This window comes from Siniperca chuatsi, linkage group LG5 (assembly GCF_020085105.1).
Source record: "Siniperca chuatsi isolate FFG_IHB_CAS linkage group LG5, ASM2008510v1, whole genome shotgun sequence".
NCBI lineage: Eukaryota > Metazoa > Chordata > Actinopteri > Centrarchiformes > Sinipercidae > Siniperca > Siniperca chuatsi.
The window spans coordinates 1,401,810-1,420,947 of NC_058046.1; the positions used below are offsets into that span (position 1 = coordinate 1,401,810).

General features: G+C 48.5%; 1 protein-coding gene and 1 non-coding gene across 3 annotated transcripts; both read left to right on the forward strand.

The window, feature by feature from the left end:
• Window positions 1-355: 355 nt before the first annotated feature.
• spinb (spindlin b) lies at window positions 356-14,673 on the forward strand. 2 transcript variants are annotated; one of them, XM_044197528.1, is made up of 7 exons: window positions 356-556; window positions 6,174-6,534; window positions 7,394-7,442; window positions 7,735-7,829; window positions 8,026-8,181; window positions 8,465-8,698; window positions 9,902-14,673. In XM_044197528.1, exons 2-7 carry the CDS (start codon window positions 6,483-6,485, stop codon window positions 10,099-10,101), a joined length of 786 nt encoding a protein of 261 aa, XP_044053463.1. In that variant the 5' UTR covers window positions 356-556; window positions 6,174-6,482; the 3' UTR covers window positions 10,102-14,673. The 2 variants fall into 2 exon arrangements, with proteins under 2 accessions (XP_044053463.1, XP_044053464.1); XM_044197529.1 differs by lacking the exon at window positions 356-556 and adding an exon at window positions 844-864.
• Window positions 14,674-18,047: 3,374 nt separating this feature from the next.
• On the forward strand, window positions 18,048-18,147 carry LOC122877086. The gene has a single exon (XR_006378189.1). It is a non-coding gene; the product is annotated as a small nucleolar RNA U13 (small nucleolar RNA).
• Window positions 18,148-19,138: the final 991 nt, after the last annotated feature.

The following is a 19,138-nucleotide window of genomic DNA, read 5'->3' on the forward strand; positions in this document are numbered from 1 at the left end:
TAACATGATACACGCTACAAATCAGAATCACACAGAAATACCATCATAAAATTATAAATAAAAGTTTTAATATAATCATGTGAAGGATTTTTTTGATCCTAGAAACAACCAGATAGCACAAAAAAACCCCAAGAGCTGTTTAAAACCATAGACACAAATAAGACCTAAAGAAAAACAGTTTCTGCAGCAACGATTTGAATTCAGTGAGAGAAAATATTGCAATTTAAAAAAAACCTAATCGCAGAAGGTTAAGGTATTATCTTATTATTAGTAAAGTGAAACAATTTGCTAAATGATAATATAGTTAGCGTTTTGTGGTAACTTTTCCTTCACACACGTCTTTATTTGGATCTGCTCGGTATTCCTTTGTTTCACAAAACACATCGCATCAACATTCGCGCTTTTACTTTGAAGGCCCCGCCGCCTCGCTTCCGCCCTCCCCTCCATTTTAGCGCGGCTAGCTTGACGCAGCGGAGAACCAAACGGAGGCAGAGCGGATCAATTTGGAGCCTCGGCGGTTGATCGGGATTATGCGGCGACACTGATTACTGCACCGGTAAGAAACCGCGGCCTCGGGCACCGCCGAAGCGGCCGTTTAACGGACCGTTTGTCTGTTTCGACGTTTTACCGCAGCCCAGCTAGCATAGCGCCTGCTTGTTCCCACAGACCGCCCCGCTCCCTTTGTTCGCTTGCGCCTTTTTTTTTTTTTTTTTTTTTTGCAGCGATGCGGGTTTTTGTAAATACTGGCGCAACATGGCTGCCGTGTGTGTGTGTGTGTGTGTGTGTGTGTGTGTGACCAGTTATCTCTGCACATGTTTAAATATTGTGGAGTGGAACCAGCAGGGCGGGCGGTGTGCTGGTCAGGTAATGAGGAGGGTAAACTGTGACCTCTGGCTGGACGTCTTCATCATCATCATCATCATCATCATCGTCATCATCGTCATCTTCATCATCGTCATCATCATCATCTTCATCATCGTCAGCCCAAAACAACCAGCAGCTCATTCCAGCAGTTTCATTTCCAGAGAAACGCAGTCATGACACCCTGCTCTCATTTTAATGTGACCTGCCTGCTCGAATCTGTGAACACACACACACACACACACACACACACACACACACACACACACACACACACACACACAGAGTCACACACACGCGTGTGTGTGTGTGTGTGTGTGTGTGTGTGTGTTGTCAGGTGAGGGATCATCACTATTCTGCAAATACAAAAACACTCTTCAGGTAGGGAGGAGGAGGAGGAGGAGGAGGAGGGGGCACAGGAACAGTGTGGTTGGTGTTCAGGGTACAGGAAGTGCCCCCGCCCCTGTCCCCCCCCCAACAGGTGAACTCAGGTGTTTCTGTGGATCAGTGACCTGGATGACTCTGGTCTTGTTCCCCTGGCGTTGGACGTTCTGTCAGTGATGATGGCTTCTCTCGGGCGGTTTGTGGAAACGTCTTGTGGTCACTTTTTCTCCTGGGGAGTCGTCTGGCCCCGCCCCTTGCCCCCTGGATACAGTGTGTGGAGGAGCAGCCCCCACAGGGACGCTCTAAGTAATACTCCCATGCAGAAACGATGAGTCACTGAATGGATTAGCTGATGCGTGGCGGTGACCTGACGCGGCGCCGGCTCTCTGGGTCCCTGGCGGACCGGTTCTCGGGGTCCCTGCGCCTTGCCGGTTCTCGGGGTCCCTGCGCCTTGCCGGTTCTCGGGGCCCCTGCGCGGCGCCGGTTCGGGGGCCCCTGCGCGGCGCCGGTTCTCGGGGCCCCTGCGCGGCGCCGGTTCTCGGGGTCCCTGCGCGGCGCTCTAACGGGCTTCTCTGCTGGTCGTGCCATGAGGCCGATCAGCTGAGGAGAAACTTTTTTTTTTAGAGGTAAAGTGCTTTTTGTGAAAGTCCGGACTGACCTGAGTCCTCCTGACTCGGCCAGTCAGGAGGAACTCGTAGTCTCGGGTGTTGTGTGGACACGCCCCCAGGCCTTTACTCCAGCGAGCATCTGAAGTAGCAGTCTCTCTGCGTCTGAACCCAGGATGTGATGTTTCCGCGTGCAACACGTAACCGGGGCGCTCCGGAAAAACCAGATCTTAACCCCGATACTGGTGCACCTGTGGACCCTGCCACAGTGTCGTTTTTGCAATCCAGCAGCCAGGTGTGTTCGGCTTCCTGTCGCGGGAGACGGAAGAAAAACCTGCGAGTCTTCACATCTGAGAAGCTGGAGGACGTTTGAGATCCATCAGTTGACTTCATTTACTCGCCTGTTTGATCGGCCGCTGAAAGGATCGGCCCCTGAAACGATCGGCCCCTGAAACGATCGGCCCCTGAAAGGATCGGCCCCTGAAACGATCGGCCCCTGAAAGGATCGGCCCCTGAAACGATCGGCCCCTGAAAGGATCGGCCGCTGAAACGATCGGCCGCTGAAAGGATCGGCCGCTGAAAGGATCGGCCGCTGAAAGGATCGGCCCCTGAAAGGATCGGCCCCTGAAAGGATCGGCCGCTGAAAGGATCGGCCGCTGAAAGGATCGGCCGCTGAAACGATCGGCCCCTGAAACGATCGGCCGCTGAAACGATCGGCCCCTGAAAGGATCGGCCGCTGAAACGATCGGCCGCTGAAAGGATCGGCCGCTGAAAGGATCGGCCCCTGAAAGGATCGGCCGCTGAAAGGATCGGCCCCTGAAAGGATCGGCCCCTGAAAGGATCGGCCCCTGAAACGATCGGCCCCTGAAACGATCGGCCGCTGAAACGATCGGCCCCTGAAAGGATCGGCCGCTGAAACGATCGGCCGCTGAAAGGATCGGCCGCTGAAAGGATCGGCCGCTGAAAGGATCGGCCCCTGAAAGGATCGGCCGCTGAAAGGATCGGCCCCTGAAAGGATCGGCCCCTGAAAGGATCGGCCCCTGAAAGGATCGGCCGCTGAAAGGATCGGCCCCTGAAAGGATCGGCCCCTGAAAGGATCGGCCGCTGAAAGGATCGGCCGCTGAAAGGATCGGCCCCTGAAACGATCGGCCCCTGAAACGATCGGCCGCTGAAAGGATCGGCCCCTGAAACGATCGGCCGCTGAAACGATCGGCCGCTGAAACGATCGGCCCCTGAAAGGATCGGCCCCTGAAAGGATCGGCCCCTGAAACGATCGGCCCCTGAAACGATCGGCCCCTGAAACGATCGGCCGCTGAAAGGATCGGCCCCTGAAAGGATCGGCCCCTGAAACGATCGGCCCCTGAAACGATCGGCCGCTGAAACGATCGGCCCCTGAAACGATCGGCCCCTGAAAGGATCGGCCCCTGAAAGGATCGGCTGTTCGCCGGTCAGACGGAGCGAGGCGTCTTCCTCCGTCTTTAAAGCTCTGGTGCTTCGACCATCAGTTTCCCAGCCTCGGTCCGGAGCTTTAATCCCTCGCATCAGACCTCCACCTCCTGCCGTGGCCTCTGGCGTTAATCTCTCTCTCTCCGGGGCTGCAGCCTGGTCGGATCCTGGTCCTGGTCCTGGTGCTGGTCCTGGTCTGTGTTACTGCAGCGCTGCTCGTGCAGCAGCAGCAGCAGGTCTGTGGTTTGTGTCGTGCTTCTCTTCAGAACTCCCCTCTGTTTAGCGGTGTTTTTACCGCCGTGACGCCGCGGCGTGGACGCCGGCGGGGGCTTCGGAGGGGAACTCGTCCCGTTGGTGTCGTTTCTGCAGTTTCCCCGGCGGGACGGCCTGCCTAAGACAGACCGTGTCTCTGGTTTCCGGCCGCTGCCCGTCGGATTCACGTTCGTCCCGACGTCTGGTCGAGTCGTTACTTTGTGCCTTTCGTCAGCTTCAGAGACGGGAAGCGATGAGTCAGTGACGGGAAAGGAAGGCGTGCTGCAGAGCGGCTGCTTTCACTCACCTGCGCCCGAAAAGACTCGCCCAATAACCGATCGATCAGCTGCTCAGATAAAGGTTCACCATTTCTTCTTCTTTTTATGCAAAAATGCCAAAAACACTTCTTCCTGTTCTGGTTTGTGCGTCACGATAAGAGACGAGGCGTCTGAGAACTTTTTTTTCAGTTCTTTGATGTTTTTAAAGACCAAAAAGCAAAATATTTCAGCTGAAATGAAAAACAGGAGAGCTTCACGTGGCTGAAAACATTTCAGGAGGCAAATAAAGTCAGAGAGTTCAAAACAATCCAAAAATAAAATAAGAATAATGTCAGAGAAAACAGTTAAACTGGACGTTTTGCTTTCGGCCCAAACTGATGCTGAAATGTAAAAACTAGACTTCACGCTTCTTCAGAGGGAGATCAAACCGCTGGGTTCGTTCTCATATATATTGATAAATTGAGATTTTACGAATAAAACTTGATGCTACAGATTACGGGATATAAAGTAGCAGCAGTATTAAATAATGTGCAGAGCACTAAAGCAGGAGGAGCGGCCTGGTCTGGTCGTAATTAGAACCGAAGAGATTTGATTAATCAATTAGTTTTAAGCAGAAGTGGAAAAGATTCGGTTCCAGTTTGTCAGATTTTTTTATTTCGCAGTAAACTCGGCGTGTTTGTGTTTTCAGCTGTTGAGCTTCTCATCGGACGTTTTGTAGAAGAATCGGCTCGTCGATCGGGGGGATGACCGTTAGTTTGGAACAGCTGATGTTGATATCTGAGGAGCGTAACGTGCCGCGGGGTGGACGGTCCCCCGACCTCTGACCTCTGACCTTGTGACCTGCGGTTGTGTCGGGGGGGTTAAACAATAAATCGGTTGGTCACAGAGCTCAAACTGAGAGACTGAGACGCTCGCTGCTGAAGAGTCCGTCCGTCTCCGTTAAAGACTCGCCGAGACGGAAACTGAAGTCGGGGAAAAGATGGCCGACTGCTGACGGAACCGAGAGGAAGCACTCGCTGACAGTTAGCTCGTTAAGAGACTCGGACTCTCCGTTGGCTCTTTATTAAAGAGGAGGGTTTGATCTGAGCGCCGGCCTTCACGAGACGACCGCCACGTGCCCGGAGCTGCGGCGGCTGGCGGACTTCCCGACAGGAAGACGGGCGTGTTTGGTGACGCCGACCAATAGGAGCTCAGCTCTTCAGCTGCGATGGATGTTGTTACCCTGCTCCCCAGGTGGAAATAATAAAATGATACCGGTATTGATCACGCCGGCTCGCTGTCACGCCGCGATGGTACGAGAGAAGAGTCGACGCGTCTGCTGGGAAAACCATCGTCAGAGTTTGACTTCGTTTGATTTCCACATGGACAGAAAGGATTTAATCCGGTTTTTAATGATCAGGATCAGAAATACTTTATTGATCCCCGAAGGGAAACTCTTTGTTACAGCAGCTCGCCTTCACGTCAGTGCACACAGGAGGAAGTACTAGCAAAAAATATGATACACTATAATACAGGTCAGAAAATAAATAAATTATCATGTTGGTAATGAGGGAGTTTTATTTATTTATTTATTTATTTATATTTCACTGACTTTAATTAAATTCACTGAATATGTCTACACTGGGCTCGTAACCCCCAGCTGATCATGTTTCACCTGCTCGGCTCAGGTATCTTGGCTCTTTAAGAGCCGAATTTAAGGGATCTGAAATAAAATAATGGTTTATGTGTAAACAAAATGAATATTGGGGATCTGATGTTAAGACATGTTTAAACTCTCAAATATCAAAACTGTTTTAAAAAAACTGGCTGCAAAAAATCCCTCCGAAACGTTTTTCGGGTCACGAAACAGCTGGGTTAATGTTAGTTAGCTCTTTAGCTAACGATTAGCAGAGGATTGTGGGAAATGTATTGAAATAGCATTTACAGTTGGCAGCGCGACGCTGGCTGAGAAATCAGACTTTAAAGTGTGTTTTTATCACCAATAACACGCTGTGATTCGGTGAAAGCCCGGTGCTTCATCTCGTGCTGTCGACTGTTCGGGAACATTCAGCATCAAACTAAAGGTTTCCAGGACATTTAATTTAATTCTGTAACTGTAAGATCCTTTTTTATTTATTTCAGTGAGACTTCTCCTGCTTGGTTGTATATCGGCCGAGATCACGCAGATCGTTTGACAAGATCTTGACTCACAATCTGCTCGGTTACTGAGGATGAAATCATCTGATTTATCAATTTAAAAATAGGAAATGTATATTTTTTTTTTCTAAATATCTGGAATGGAACGGCTGGATATGAGTCGGTGTTTTCCGCTGATATTCACGTGTGTCCGTCTGGTTTCCCTCCTCAGGCTGAACGCACGTTTCCTCATCGAGCCCATCAGCTGTGACGTCGCCTCAGCGTCCAGGCGTTAGTCTGTACCCGGCCTGTATGCAGCCTGTCCAGGGCCCGGCCTAATTCCTGGTGCACCTTCTTCCCCGCCACCTCCTCCCTCCTTTCCCTACCCTCCTCCCTCCCCTGCCCCCTCCTTCCATCCTCACCCCCTCCCCTCCCCTGCCCCCAAACGCACACTGACCCCGGCCTGGTGTCACGCACACCGACTCCCAGCGTTTAGCCTGGACCGGCGGCCTGGCTGGCTGCCCCCCCTACAGGTGGATGAATGAAGACCCCATTCAAGAGCCCCCCGGCCCCGCGGCCCCGAGCAGACGGAGGTGAGTTACAGAATGCATCAAACATTAAAAACGCTCGTGACGTCTGAGGATCAGCGGAGGCAGCAGAAGAAGAAATCTGGAGGCTGCAGGTTTCTTCTTCTTCTTCTTTCAGACAGAAACAATCGAGGTTTCCTGCAGCGGAAGAGAATCTGACTGCAGAGAGGAGAAGAAGAAATTAATTTGTAGTTCTTCAACCAACATTTTGTAAAAGTGGAAGAAATGTTTTCCTGTAACCTTTTTTAAGCGTCCAGCGTGGAGCGTTTAGCGGCCTCTAGTGGTGAAACTGCAGTTTGCAGCCACGTGAGCGCCGCTCGCCTCGCCCTCCCCTTCCAGGCGTGGAGGAGGAACTGCGGTGAAGCGAAGCTCGATAACGGCCCTCTGTAGAGCCGGTGTCTGGTTTGTCCGTTCTGGGCTCCTGTAGAAACATGGCGGTGCAACATGGCGGCCTCCGTGGAAGGGGACCCGCTCCCTCTGCAGATATAAAGGCTGATTCTAAGATAACGAAAACACAGCGGTTCTTATTTTCAGGCGATTAAACGCTGACTAAATTATATTTCTGCCTGCTAAATGTTCCACGCTGGAGCTTTTTAAAGAACCATCCTGCAGGAGAGAGTGTTTCTCTGTTTATTGAGACGATCATTCATTTAACATTTTGAAGTGGGAATTTAGAAGAAGGAAAAAATACTTTTATATAGTCTCATATTTGATGAGCAGGGATCAGTGACGATGATCAAACGTGGACGTTGTCGAAATGATGACGTGAACTTGGTTGTTTTTCACCTTTTTAAACCGACCTCAGATGTCGGAGCGTCCTCGAACGCACCGCGATCAGTGTGACGGTTCAGTGTTTGTGTTTCAGGACACTCAGGCGTGTCTGCAAACATGATGAAGAAGAAGAACTCGCACAAGTAAGTCTGGTGAAAATATGTCGTCCGAAACGCAGCTGGAACGAACATCTCCTCCTCCTCCTCCTCCTCCTCTTCATCTTCTGTCTCATCTGTTTCTCTTTACGTCTCTTTCCTTCGCTTCCAACCTCTTCTTCATTTTTTCCGTTTCTCAACTTCTGACTTTATTTTGCTCTAATTCAATTCCCTCTCTTTTCCATCTACTCATCTGCTCTTCTTCTTCTTCTTCTCTGTTCGTCTTGTCTTTCGTCCTCCTGCGTCATCGGTTTCTCTCATCTTTCTTTCCTCCCTGCAGGAAACAGAGGACCAGCGTTGGTCCCAGTAAGACTCTGGCTCAGCCCAGAAGGAACATAGTGGGCTGCAGGATCCAGCACATCTGGAAGGAGGGCAGTAAGTTGGATTTAAAGAGATTTTGGGGGGTGGGGTCTGACATGAGCTGTTGAAAGCCAGTATGTTGTGCTTGTAATCAGTATCCAGATGTTTTATTTCAGCCTTTCTGTGAGCACGATGGGGGAGTGACTCCGTCAGCTGCTCGTCGGCCCTCTTTTCTTTCCTGCTTGGCTAATAAATCTGTGCTCCCTCTTAGGTAAGTCGTCCCAGTGGAAGGGGACGGTCCTGGACCAGGTCCCCGTCAACCCCTCCCTCTACCTGATCAAATACGACGGCTTCGACTGCATCTACGGCCTGGAGCTGTACAGTGACGAGCGGGTGGTGGGGCTGGAGGTCCTGCCCGACCGAGTGGGTGAGGAAAGACAACGCAGAGAGGAACCCCCCCCCCGACGCTCCGTTACCTTGTTGTGTAAAAACTGTCCCGACTGTGAGCGAATGGGGAAACCCCAGCAGCGTGTAGCGGGCGTCTTCAGCTCTGACTTATCGCTTTGTTTCGTTACTAGTTTCCCTGCAGCTAATGTCAGAACATTATACAGATACACACACACACAAATACACACAATATGTTATCTGAGCAAAGACGCCCGGGTGATGTCGTTGTAAACTCCCTCTCTGCCTCTCTGTGATTGGTCCAGCTCCGGCCCGCGTGAGCGACTCGCTGCTGGCGGAGACGATGATCGGGAAAGCGGTGGAGCACATGTTCGAGACGGAGGACGGGCCGAAGGAGGAGTGGAGGGGGATGGTGTTGGCTCGAGCTCCCATCATGACCGCCTGGTTCTACATCACCTACGAGAAGGACCCGGTCCTCTACATGTACCAGCTGCTGGACGACTACAAGGAGGGAGACCTGCGCATCATGCCCGACTCCAGTGAGTGACGCCGGTTCACTTTGCAAACCTAAATCAGGCGCTAAAGGTTTTTATAATTATATTAATTAATTATATTATATTATTATTGCATTTAAATTTGTATTTTTCACACTGTCTTTTCATCAAGCTGTGTTTTTATGTGTTCAACATTTTAGATTTTTGGTTTTCGGGGTGTTTTCACTCGTCGTGCCGTTCTGTGTTCAGAAATCGATTTTTATAGATATGTTGGTGTCGGCAAATACAGTCTGTCAGCCAGTAAGTACAGAAATGTCGTGTTTTTGAAGTCATTTAGAAGCTCTGCGAACACTTAGAGACGTTTCCTCGACGAGAGAAAGAAACGGTTTTACCGTCAATGCGACACGTTTCTCGACAACAAACCAACAGCCACGTGATCCTGCAGCTCAACGGTCGCAGCAGCCTTTAGATGCAAACGGCTGCTGTGGACAGAAGACTTTGTCTGTTTCCGACAAGTGGACCAGACGCTCCCGAACGGCGCCGACGCTGCTTAAAGTCCGACACTCAACACGCTGCTGATGCAGCAAAGACGGGAAACGCCCAAAACTAAGTTTATCACCTGAAGCATCACCGTCCATCAAAGCATGCGGGGTGAACTCACTTACCGTGTCAAACGCCAGCAATTAGACCGGTCCCCTGGAGCTAGCGGCTTTAGCAACAAACCGTAACAACTTGTGCCTTTTCCAGCATCAGACGCCCGAGCGGCGAGCGTGTCTGAGCTCCCTGGCTGTGAAGATTTCACACAGCGAGATTTAGGAGGATTTAGAGCCGCGAGATTAAAGGTTTTTCTGCAGCTGCGACGATCCTTCAGGTTCTGAATTTACTAGTTTTAAGTTTTTAAGGAAATGATGAAGCTCAGCGGATGTATTGACTTAATTGATATTTAACATTTAGCAACACTGACTGACGTGGCGTTTTTACCAAAACACAGAGCTCCTGCTGTCGGTATATAACTTGGTCACGTTTCTCTAGTAACCTCATCAGAAATGTTTGTTGAAAATCGTTTTTTTAACTATTAATATCACTATCGACCTCAAAAGTCCCGTATACGCCGAGCTCTAGTGTACGACTCAACGTTTCTTTGTCTGAAACAAGAGGTTTTTACAACTAACGTCTCTACGTTAGCCGCTGACCCGGTAACCAGCCACACTAATCCACCCCTCTCTCTCTCTCTGCCCCCCCCTCCAGACGACAGCGTGGCGGCGGAGCGGGAGCCCGGCGAGGTGGTCGACAGTCTGGTGGGCAAACAGGTGGAGTACGCCAAAGAGGACGGCGGGAAGCGGTCGGGTATGGTCATCCACCAGGTGGAGGCCAAGCCCTCCGTCTACTTCATCAAGTTTGACGACGACTTCCACATCTACGTCTACGACCTGGTCAAGACCTCCTAAGACCAGAAAACCTGGTCCGGGACCCCCAAAAAAAAAGACTTACCGAGACCTGCCTAGACCCACCTAAAACCCCATCAAAACCCCCCCCAGTGAATAAAAACTACAGCTAGGGTTTAAAACATCCTGAGACTCGCTCTGATCTGTGGAGACGCCTGAGACCGATGAGATCCATTCTTTACTCTTTGGTTTATGAAACGCCTTAAAAACAGGAAACACGCAACGATTATGGGAGTCCGGCCCCCCCACCGAGACTGAAGAAGTACAGACCCGCTTCCAGTCTTCAGAAGACTCACTGAGGTGTATCCAGTCATTTATCGCTCATCAGATTTCTTTAGACCGTTGAGATGCTTCCTCTGACATCTGCTGAAACACAAAACTGGTCCAGCCGCCCCCCAGAGAAGACCAGCGACGCAGTGAAGAACTGAAACCTGTGTTGTTTCACTTCAATTTAGGAACATTTGTGGCGACAACAAACAAACTTTAAATACAAAACAAAACAACAAATCTGGTTTAGTTTGAAAACTTCTGCAACCTGAGACGTCCAGAGACCTGCGAGGACACGATACTGAGACCACAAGACGAAACCAAAAGGTCTCCAGGGTCAAAGCAGGTCTGAAACCATTTACAGAAACAGAAAGACCTCCTCCTCCCTCCCCCCCCTCTTTCCTGAAACCCTGTCAGACCGTTTGAGGCGTCTGTTGTCAGAGGAGGAGGAGGGGGCAGGTCTGAGGCTGCTGGGGTTAATGAAGGGACGGGACTTCAGGATTACAGGGCCCCCCCCCCCCCTCTAGATGAAGTGAAAGCCGAACCATCGTCTGGCCTCCGTCATCTTCTCCATCTGCATTTATAGACGGTGTAAGTGGACACACGGGAGGAGCTGGTGTCCAATCACAGAGCGTTTCACTGACCCCGCCTCCCTGCAGGTCACCTGATGACGAACAGAGACGCTGAGTGGAACAGCCTGAAGCACACTGACTCTTCTTCTTTTTCCATTCTTTTTATCGTTTGTCTTCTTCCTGTTGATTCCTACATTACCCATAATGCCTTTTTAGGTTTTTACATCAGACAGCTGGAGAGGCTCAGGTGTCAGATGTACGAGCTCGCAGAGAAAGCGTCGCGTCGGCTGCATCAGTTGGTCCAAAGTGGCCTGATTAGCATCGTTAGCTGTCCTCGTGAAGCCGGCTAACTGCTCGTAGCGCTCGTGGTCGCCCAGGTTCAGTTTGAGTAGGAATGCTAATGATGCTAACAAGCTATTTTCAAGTTGAATTAAGAGCGAAACTTTCAAACTTCCCCTCCCTTTTTTTTGTGAATAATCCAGTCTGAGCTCTTTTCTGTTGAGCGGTTTTAGCTTTTTCTTCGTGTCGTTACTTTCTCTCCGTTATTTAAACAGTTTCTGGTGCAGCTTCAGTTCCCGAAGTGTCAACGTGAAGGTTGGACTCGTGGGTTGTTTTGTTGTTGTTTTTGTTGATGCTCCAGCTGATGTTTCACACCTGAACTCAACATGTTTGATATTTGTGCCAAAAAAGGTTTTCAAAAAAATGCTGAAATATTCCAGACCCTTGATTTAAACCAGGATGACAATGCTAATCAAATATATCGGCACAAACTTTTCATGGACTCTGGTCCAGATGAGAATTAGTTCAGCTCAAACTGTGTTTTGGGTAATCCTCTTGTTGAGATCAATAAAAAGATCAGTTATTGATACTGTATGTCCAGGATGTGTTTAGGGTAACACTCTGCTTTAACCCCCCATTTAACATTTCTAAGCAGTATGTGTTGTTGCATTTAATGAATGGTTTATAACACGATAATAAGCAGATAGAAAGACATTTTAAGTGTTTATTAATGTAAAGTATTTGTGGATAATTATAACTCTTACTGCGAAGACGTATTTTATATTATTCCAGCTGTGTTTTACTATATTGTCCTTCATTATGTTGATACAGCAGCCTCCACATCTGTGTGAGTGTAATAAACACTTTAGATCTGCTTACAGCGACATTATAGTGTGTTATAAACATTTATTACACGTTTATATACTGCTTATAGATGCTAAATAAGGGGGGTTAAAATGAAGCGTAGAGCAGCGACTGGAAGCGGGGGGCGGAATATTTCCCGAAATGTCTGAATGTTGCTTTAACGCCCCGAGACAGCCGATCGGTCGGTCCGGAGTTTATCGGCCACACGTTGCTCCGCCTGAGTGAAGGTGTTACTGAACTGCAGCAGGCGCCACGCCGCCCCCCGCCCGCCGCCCTCGCCCCGCCCGAGGCAGCGAGGGTCGGTTCAGCTCAGGCACGGATGTGGTTCGTTATGGACCAGACCTGCTCGCCGGGTTCACCTGTGTTTTTCTAAGAATCTGTCCCTCTTCTTCTTCTGCTTTCATATCGACGCGCTGTGTAGTTTCTCCTTTTGTTTATATGTTGATATCAGCGGGCCTTGATTTCTTTGTGTATGACCTCTTTGGTTTCCCCTCTCGTTGTCCTGTGGATACTGTATATTACCCAGAACTTGTGTCCCGCCTGCAGCTCCACTGATCCGGTTGGTTGGTGGGATTATTTTTTCTCTAACTGTACGCTGACTGATAAATCTCTCTCTTCCGTTATGGAAATAAAGCTTTGCGACTTCCTCCCTGTCAGTCGTTTTACAGCTCGCTGTAAACGCGCCCGTCCTCTCTAACGGTTTCAGTCGGGGGGGGGGGTGCTCGTTCACCTCCCACGATCCCGTGCTCTTAGCCGATGTAGCTCCGCCCACCACAGTAGATGTGTAGACATCACTAGCAGTGACATTAGCATTAGCGCCACCAGCCGCGCTGCCTGATCCACGTGTCGTGTGTCTGAAGAGCTGAAGCTAAATGTGTTTCGTTCAGTTCTGAGGGTTCTTGTTCTGATTCGAGAACCTAGAACTCACCTGCGTCGCCGTTCTGGAATCTGTTGTTTAAACCGTAGCACACGCCCTCCGCCTGCGGCTGGGGTCCAGAGCTCCTTCTGCTTCTCCTTTTGGAAAACTCTTGTTCCGAGTCTAGAATCTAAAATGTGGAACGTGTCCCATCGCAATGCGTGCAACATGTTTTTGTTTTTTGTTGAAGGATGTTTGGTTTCCTTCAGTTGACAGCTTCAGATTCTAGAACACGGAGCCGTGCGTTCTCGGCGTGGAACCCGCCGCGTTCTGGTTCTGGTTGGGATGTCCGCGTCCTCGTCGCAGTGAGTTCCAGAACGTTTTTCTCAGATTTGAAGTCGAGCATTTAAGCACATTCATTGCGTTTTGGAACGCGTCCCTTCAGAATGTGGATCTTCTGAAGGAGGGACACGTTCTCACGTCCGGCAGCAGTTCGGATTCTAGAACGTGGAACGTTTCGCCACACTCCGTTCCGTTTTTAGAATCTTTCCTGAAACGCACGCGGCTGCAAATTCTAGAACACGGAGACCAGAACGTTCTAGAACCGGCGCGTTCCGGTTCCAGAACTCGTCCGGTTCTCCGCTGAAAACGTATTCGGAACGTCCCGGCCGCAGAGGACGAATGAGGGCTTCGGTTTTATTTTGTGGCATGATCGTAAAAATGATTAACATAACGGACTTTGTTTTCTAGAGACGACGACGTGTTTAGCGTCCCGGGGATCTCGGCGTTACCAGATTTCACAGGAACGCAGAACCCGACGGGGAGGCGGGTTCTGTTTCCAGCGCCGACGCTCCGAGAGAGCGGGTGACGTTTCAGAACGGTCCGGGCGGAGACGCTCGCCTGGTCGGGTTACGGAAGACTTCCCGGCCCTGCTCCCGCCTCCGTTTCCTCTCCTGCGTCTTTAACCTGCCGTTACTCCCGTCACCGGGGGAGACGCCTGGACGGCGTTGGGACGGCTCGTCTTTCAGCTGCTGGCGTTCGATTAACCGTTACGGTCGACCTGGATGTTGTGGGAGCGTTACCCACAATGCACCTGGCTTCAGGCCCATGAACCATGGGAAGTAGTAAGACTCTTGGGAGAGGGAGGGAGGAGAGGGGGGACAAAACCAGTGTCTGGGTGGATCTGCAGCCTCCATGATGTGGACGTCAGTAGTCGTCTGTTCAGGAGCCGACACGCCGTTCGTATTTTACAGAGTGTGTGTGTGTGCGTGTGTGTGTGTGTGTGTGTGTGTGTGTGTGTGTGTGTCGTCGATCAGCCCTGTTCAGAGCAGTGTTGTTTTTGCATGCCTATATTCTAGCTCAGTGTAAATCGATGTGAGTTGCATGTCCGTGTAGTTTTCAGTTGCTCAGCTGCCGTCTGTCCGTCGTGGCTTTGGGTGCCTTTCGTTCTTTTCGTTCCCTGTTTTATTTTGTACCGTGCGTCCCAGAGGCTGCTGTTTTTGGGGTTATTGAGCAAATAAAAAATAAAAAATAAAAACAAAGAGTATCTTCCTACAAACAGAACTGACAGCAGTTGTTATCATGTTGAACAGTTGTCACCACAGGCGTGATGACGGGTGTGAATTCTGTTTTTGGGTGGAGCGTCCCTTTAAAGAGTGCCAACTACAGATGCCAGTGTTGTACAGCCGTGAAACGCTCGCACTATTTACTAAAATAAACCATTTCTCTGTTTTTTCACTGTTGCGTCTGTCAGTTCTTTGTTTGTTTTAGCTTCCTGACATTTTAGAGAGACGCCCAGGCTGACGGGAGTGGACGTTACCCGGGAGACGAATGAATGAGAAGAGACGGCGGTCGTCGTCGTCACCTGGGTCAGGTGTCCTGCAGCAGAGCCGTCTCTGCTGACTGTCTTTTTTTTATTTGTGGACGTAAACGTCGCCTCCATCCGTCTCCACAGACGCGTTCGTAGTGGTTCGGGTGATTCTCAGCGGCGTGAATCTCATGGACATAAATGTGTAAATATTACCGTTTCTCAAATAGCAGATGGAAGTCAAACATACATCAAGATAAATACAGAAATATAACCGACTTTAAAAAATATTTGTACAACCTAGAAGATGAGTAACATTATACTGGAACGTAAAAACCTCAGTCAGATATCTATCTATAGATAGATAGAAAGTATAGTAGAAAAATCTGAGTCGTCTCGCCTTATAAGTGAAGGATGTACAGATTTACAGTCTTGAATGTATCAGACCAGCAGAACAAGATACTATGATATTCCATATATGTATATATATTCATAACGGAGTACAATATTGAGGTTCTTTTACTTTACTTGAGTATTTTTCTTCTGCTTTCCACATCTCGGAGGGAAATATCGCACGTTTCACTTCACTGCATTTGTCTGACAGCTTTAGTTGCTTTGCAGATTAAAGATGAAGAGTTTAGAAAATGTCACAGATGAAACTGTCCAACAGTTTGTAAAGTAGTTCAAATATGTGTTAAAGCGTCAGTAATAATATTATATATATAATAATATAATTCCCTGAAATTCTGCCCAACACTTTTACTTTAGTACTTTTGTGTTTGACTCAGCCTTGGATGCAGGAGTTTTAGTGCAGCTGAACAGGAAGCAGCCATTATCTCTGTCAGCAGTCTTTTTGACCCTTTGTGAGGTCCATGAAGACTTCTTCCACTGATGGTAGTGAACACGATGTGCTATATTTAAAAAAAAACAACATATAATTGATATTTTAAAATATCAATAAAAATGACAATGTGAAAACCAGAGAAGAAGAAGCTGTAAAAAGCCTCTGAACGCTTCCTGCTCAGCAGCAAACAGCAGCCAGACGCAGTCAGAGAGCAGCTGCTGAACATAGCGGAGCATCTAGCAGCTAAAGAGCCAGATGTTTCCCTCAGCAGCTGCTGGAGACCGGACTCATACATCAATGATATAGATATCCATCTGTTTTCATGAATTTCACAAACCGATCGATCGACGGATCGACGGAGAAAAGAATCGGCAGATGGATCCAGAATGAAAAGCATCATCAGCTGCAGTCCGATACAAACCGGTTCAACATGAGCTCCAGCTCCACCAGCTGCAGCAGCAACATCCTGCTTTACATTAATGCACGAGGAATAATAACCTGATGATAGAATATATAACAGCACAGCAGCCACAGGGACGCTGCACTGCTTTAATGCTTTAAGGGCTTTTTCCTGATTATACTCTCGCATCTGAAAGCTACAAACCGCACATTTGAAGACAGCGAGGTGAAGATTCTCAGTAGAGAGAAGAGTTGGTTTGAAAGACGAGTCAAAGAAGCCATTTTTGTGAAAAAAGAAAACCCCTCTTTGAACAGAAATGGTGGTCTGAGATTCAACTTTTAACCACAGTGTGTTAACACCGTGGTCAAGCCAATCACATGCTAATCAGGTACTTAACAGTGATGAGGGAGGTGCAGCCAGAAAACAATAGGCCTGATTATTGATTACTGGGCCATCATGGAAACTATTAGGTCAGTTTCAGGTGAAACTAGCTAATCAACAGATACTCAGGTAGACTCCTTCCTGAGGGCGGGGCTTAAGCAACACAGAGTAGCTTACATTTCTGAGTTCTCAGACCATTTTCACAATTGAGAATGACTTCCGGATGGGAGCCGAAACGTCTTGATTCTGAAAACAGCGTCCAGACGACTACGACGGAAACCTTTTCTACGATACACTCACACACCTTTACTGCAGCAGAGTGTTTTCACTGTGTGTCAGTACTTTTCCTGCAGTAACGGACCTGAGTGCTTCCTCCAGCACTGACATTTTATAACATATATGATTATAATAGATTTATTTTTCCGTATGGGTCTAATCAACTTCAGACACACTTCAGTGTGAACACCAGTGAAATGGCTTTTAGGAGATTTTGTTTTGATTTCCACTTCCTGTCTCTACTTTTCCTTCATCGACAGACTTTACTGCAGTTTGACAGGATTCATTCATGTATAGTGTTCACAGTAAGATCAGAATCAGCTTTATTGGAACAATTTCGATGATTATTAGACCGAACACAGAGCTGACGGAGAAAAGACTGGACTCACATCCAAGACTCGCCTCCTGATGAAGCGTCATGTGACTCTGTAGCTGCTGCAGGTGGAAACAAGCAGCTGTTTTAGCTTTAGATTCAACTTTATTGTCATTACACAAGTACGAGTACAAGGCAACGAAGTGCAGTTTAGGTCTAAGCAGAAGAGCAGGATATAAAGTGGTGCTGTGGACGTTATATACAGAAGCAGCCTCTTTACATCGGCTCCCTGTTGGTTTCAGGATCGACTTTAAGATCTTGTTGATGACTTTTAAGGCTCTTCATGGCTCCAGACTGTATCTTAGACCTTGTAAAGACCCTTATGAACCTTCACCTTCTGTCTGCTCCTGAGTCCAGGATGGAAACTAAGGGGGACAGAGCTTTGGCCATCAGGGCCCCGAGGCTCTGGAACAACCTGCCCGAAGACATCAGGCTGTCTGAGTCAGAGTCTTCGTTTAAGTCTCGTCTCAAAACACATTTTTATCTGAAAGCAGATCCTGATTTTACCTGAACTGGCTGCTTATTTTATTGCTTTTGTGTATTTTATTTCTTTATATTTCGTCATTCACTGTGGTGTTTTATTTCTCCTGTTGTGAAGCACTTTGTCCTTTGTTTTGATAAGTGCTCTATCAATAAAGTTTTTATTATTATTATTATTATTAAGTATACTGACGGATATGTACAATAATGAAGTTCAACGTGTCACCTCAGTTACTGCAGGTTTACAGTCTGAACGCTACAGCGGTGCAGTTCCGCTCCGCGGCGCCAGGCGTCGCTGTTGTCCCCTTTGACGTGCGGTCGCTCCCACAATGCACCTCTCCAGATGGAGCACAAAACTCTGCTTTCCTAGCTGCTTAATTCCGATAATAAAAAAATAAACCGCGCGCGGACAGGCCGACCGGATGTTCGCAGTGACGCGAGGCGGCGGAGGATGAAAATGAGAAAATGTCGAGTCGCGACATGTGACACCGTGAGTCAGAGAGCCGGAGAGGCGGTACAGGGAGCTCCAGCGCCATGTTGGTCCTCCGTGATCTTTCCAGTTCATGAAAATGATGATCGGTGCGTTCACGGTCCATCCGTGACAGGTGCGGCCTCACCTTGTTACGCTCTGCGCCTCAGCCCTTCTGATCCTGAACCGGAAGTCATAGCTTTAAGTCTGTGAATGGGGAAAATAAAAGTTCTTTTATTGACAAACGGGACGCCGAACTTAAGGGTGTGACCCGAGCCGGCACCCGTAGTGGGACTCCTGCTGAAAGTACAAATAATATACAATACAGGTCAGATACATTAAGTACACATTGAGTTTACAGTTTTTCTCAGTTGCTAAAACACTGAACCCTACTGTCTGTTGGCAAAACCATCAGCACTTCTCACCTGTTCAGACACAACTCGCCGACACGTGCTGCATGACGGTGAGCACAGGTAAGCCAGTTCAGAGAGCGCTGGTTACTAAGAGTTCGTGTGAGAGGAGGGCGAGGTGGTCAGCGAAGACCAGGATCAGTAATACCTGATGAACTCAGAGCGACTGGGACTGACCAGGTTCTTGTCCGTGGTGTGAGCATGAGGGAGGCTGGACAACCAAACACCAGCAGAGTCACTGTGTCCACCATGATCCCAAGATTTAGAGAAGAGGACAGGTAATTACCTTTTTTTGACATTATAGTACAGTATGTACATGTTGACAGCAATTACTGTATGACATACTATATACTGTACCACAGTATACAGTCAGTAAATATGTTTCAGTACATCACTGCACCAATATACTGCAGTATGGAGGGCTGGTCTAACTGTTTGTAGGCCTGGTATTCATGGATATTTCTGTACTTGTACTCTGTACTGCACACCAGCGGCAAACACATAAGATTTTGTCTTTTTGTCCGAGTGCTAAATGCACAGGTTTGTTTTGTTTTGCAACATGCATTTAGCCCACAGCGAACAATAAACATTTATTTCTCCAGCTTCGTGTCCCGAGCATTGTGTTTTCTATTGTTCTACGTAGTGTTTAGCAGCTGTTCGGTAGTGTTTTTAATTCTGATCGACTCGGGGCACGATTTGACAACACAGTTCAGTTCTGAGCACAGATTGAACTGTTTTGAGGTGAAAGTTTGGTTTTTGCAA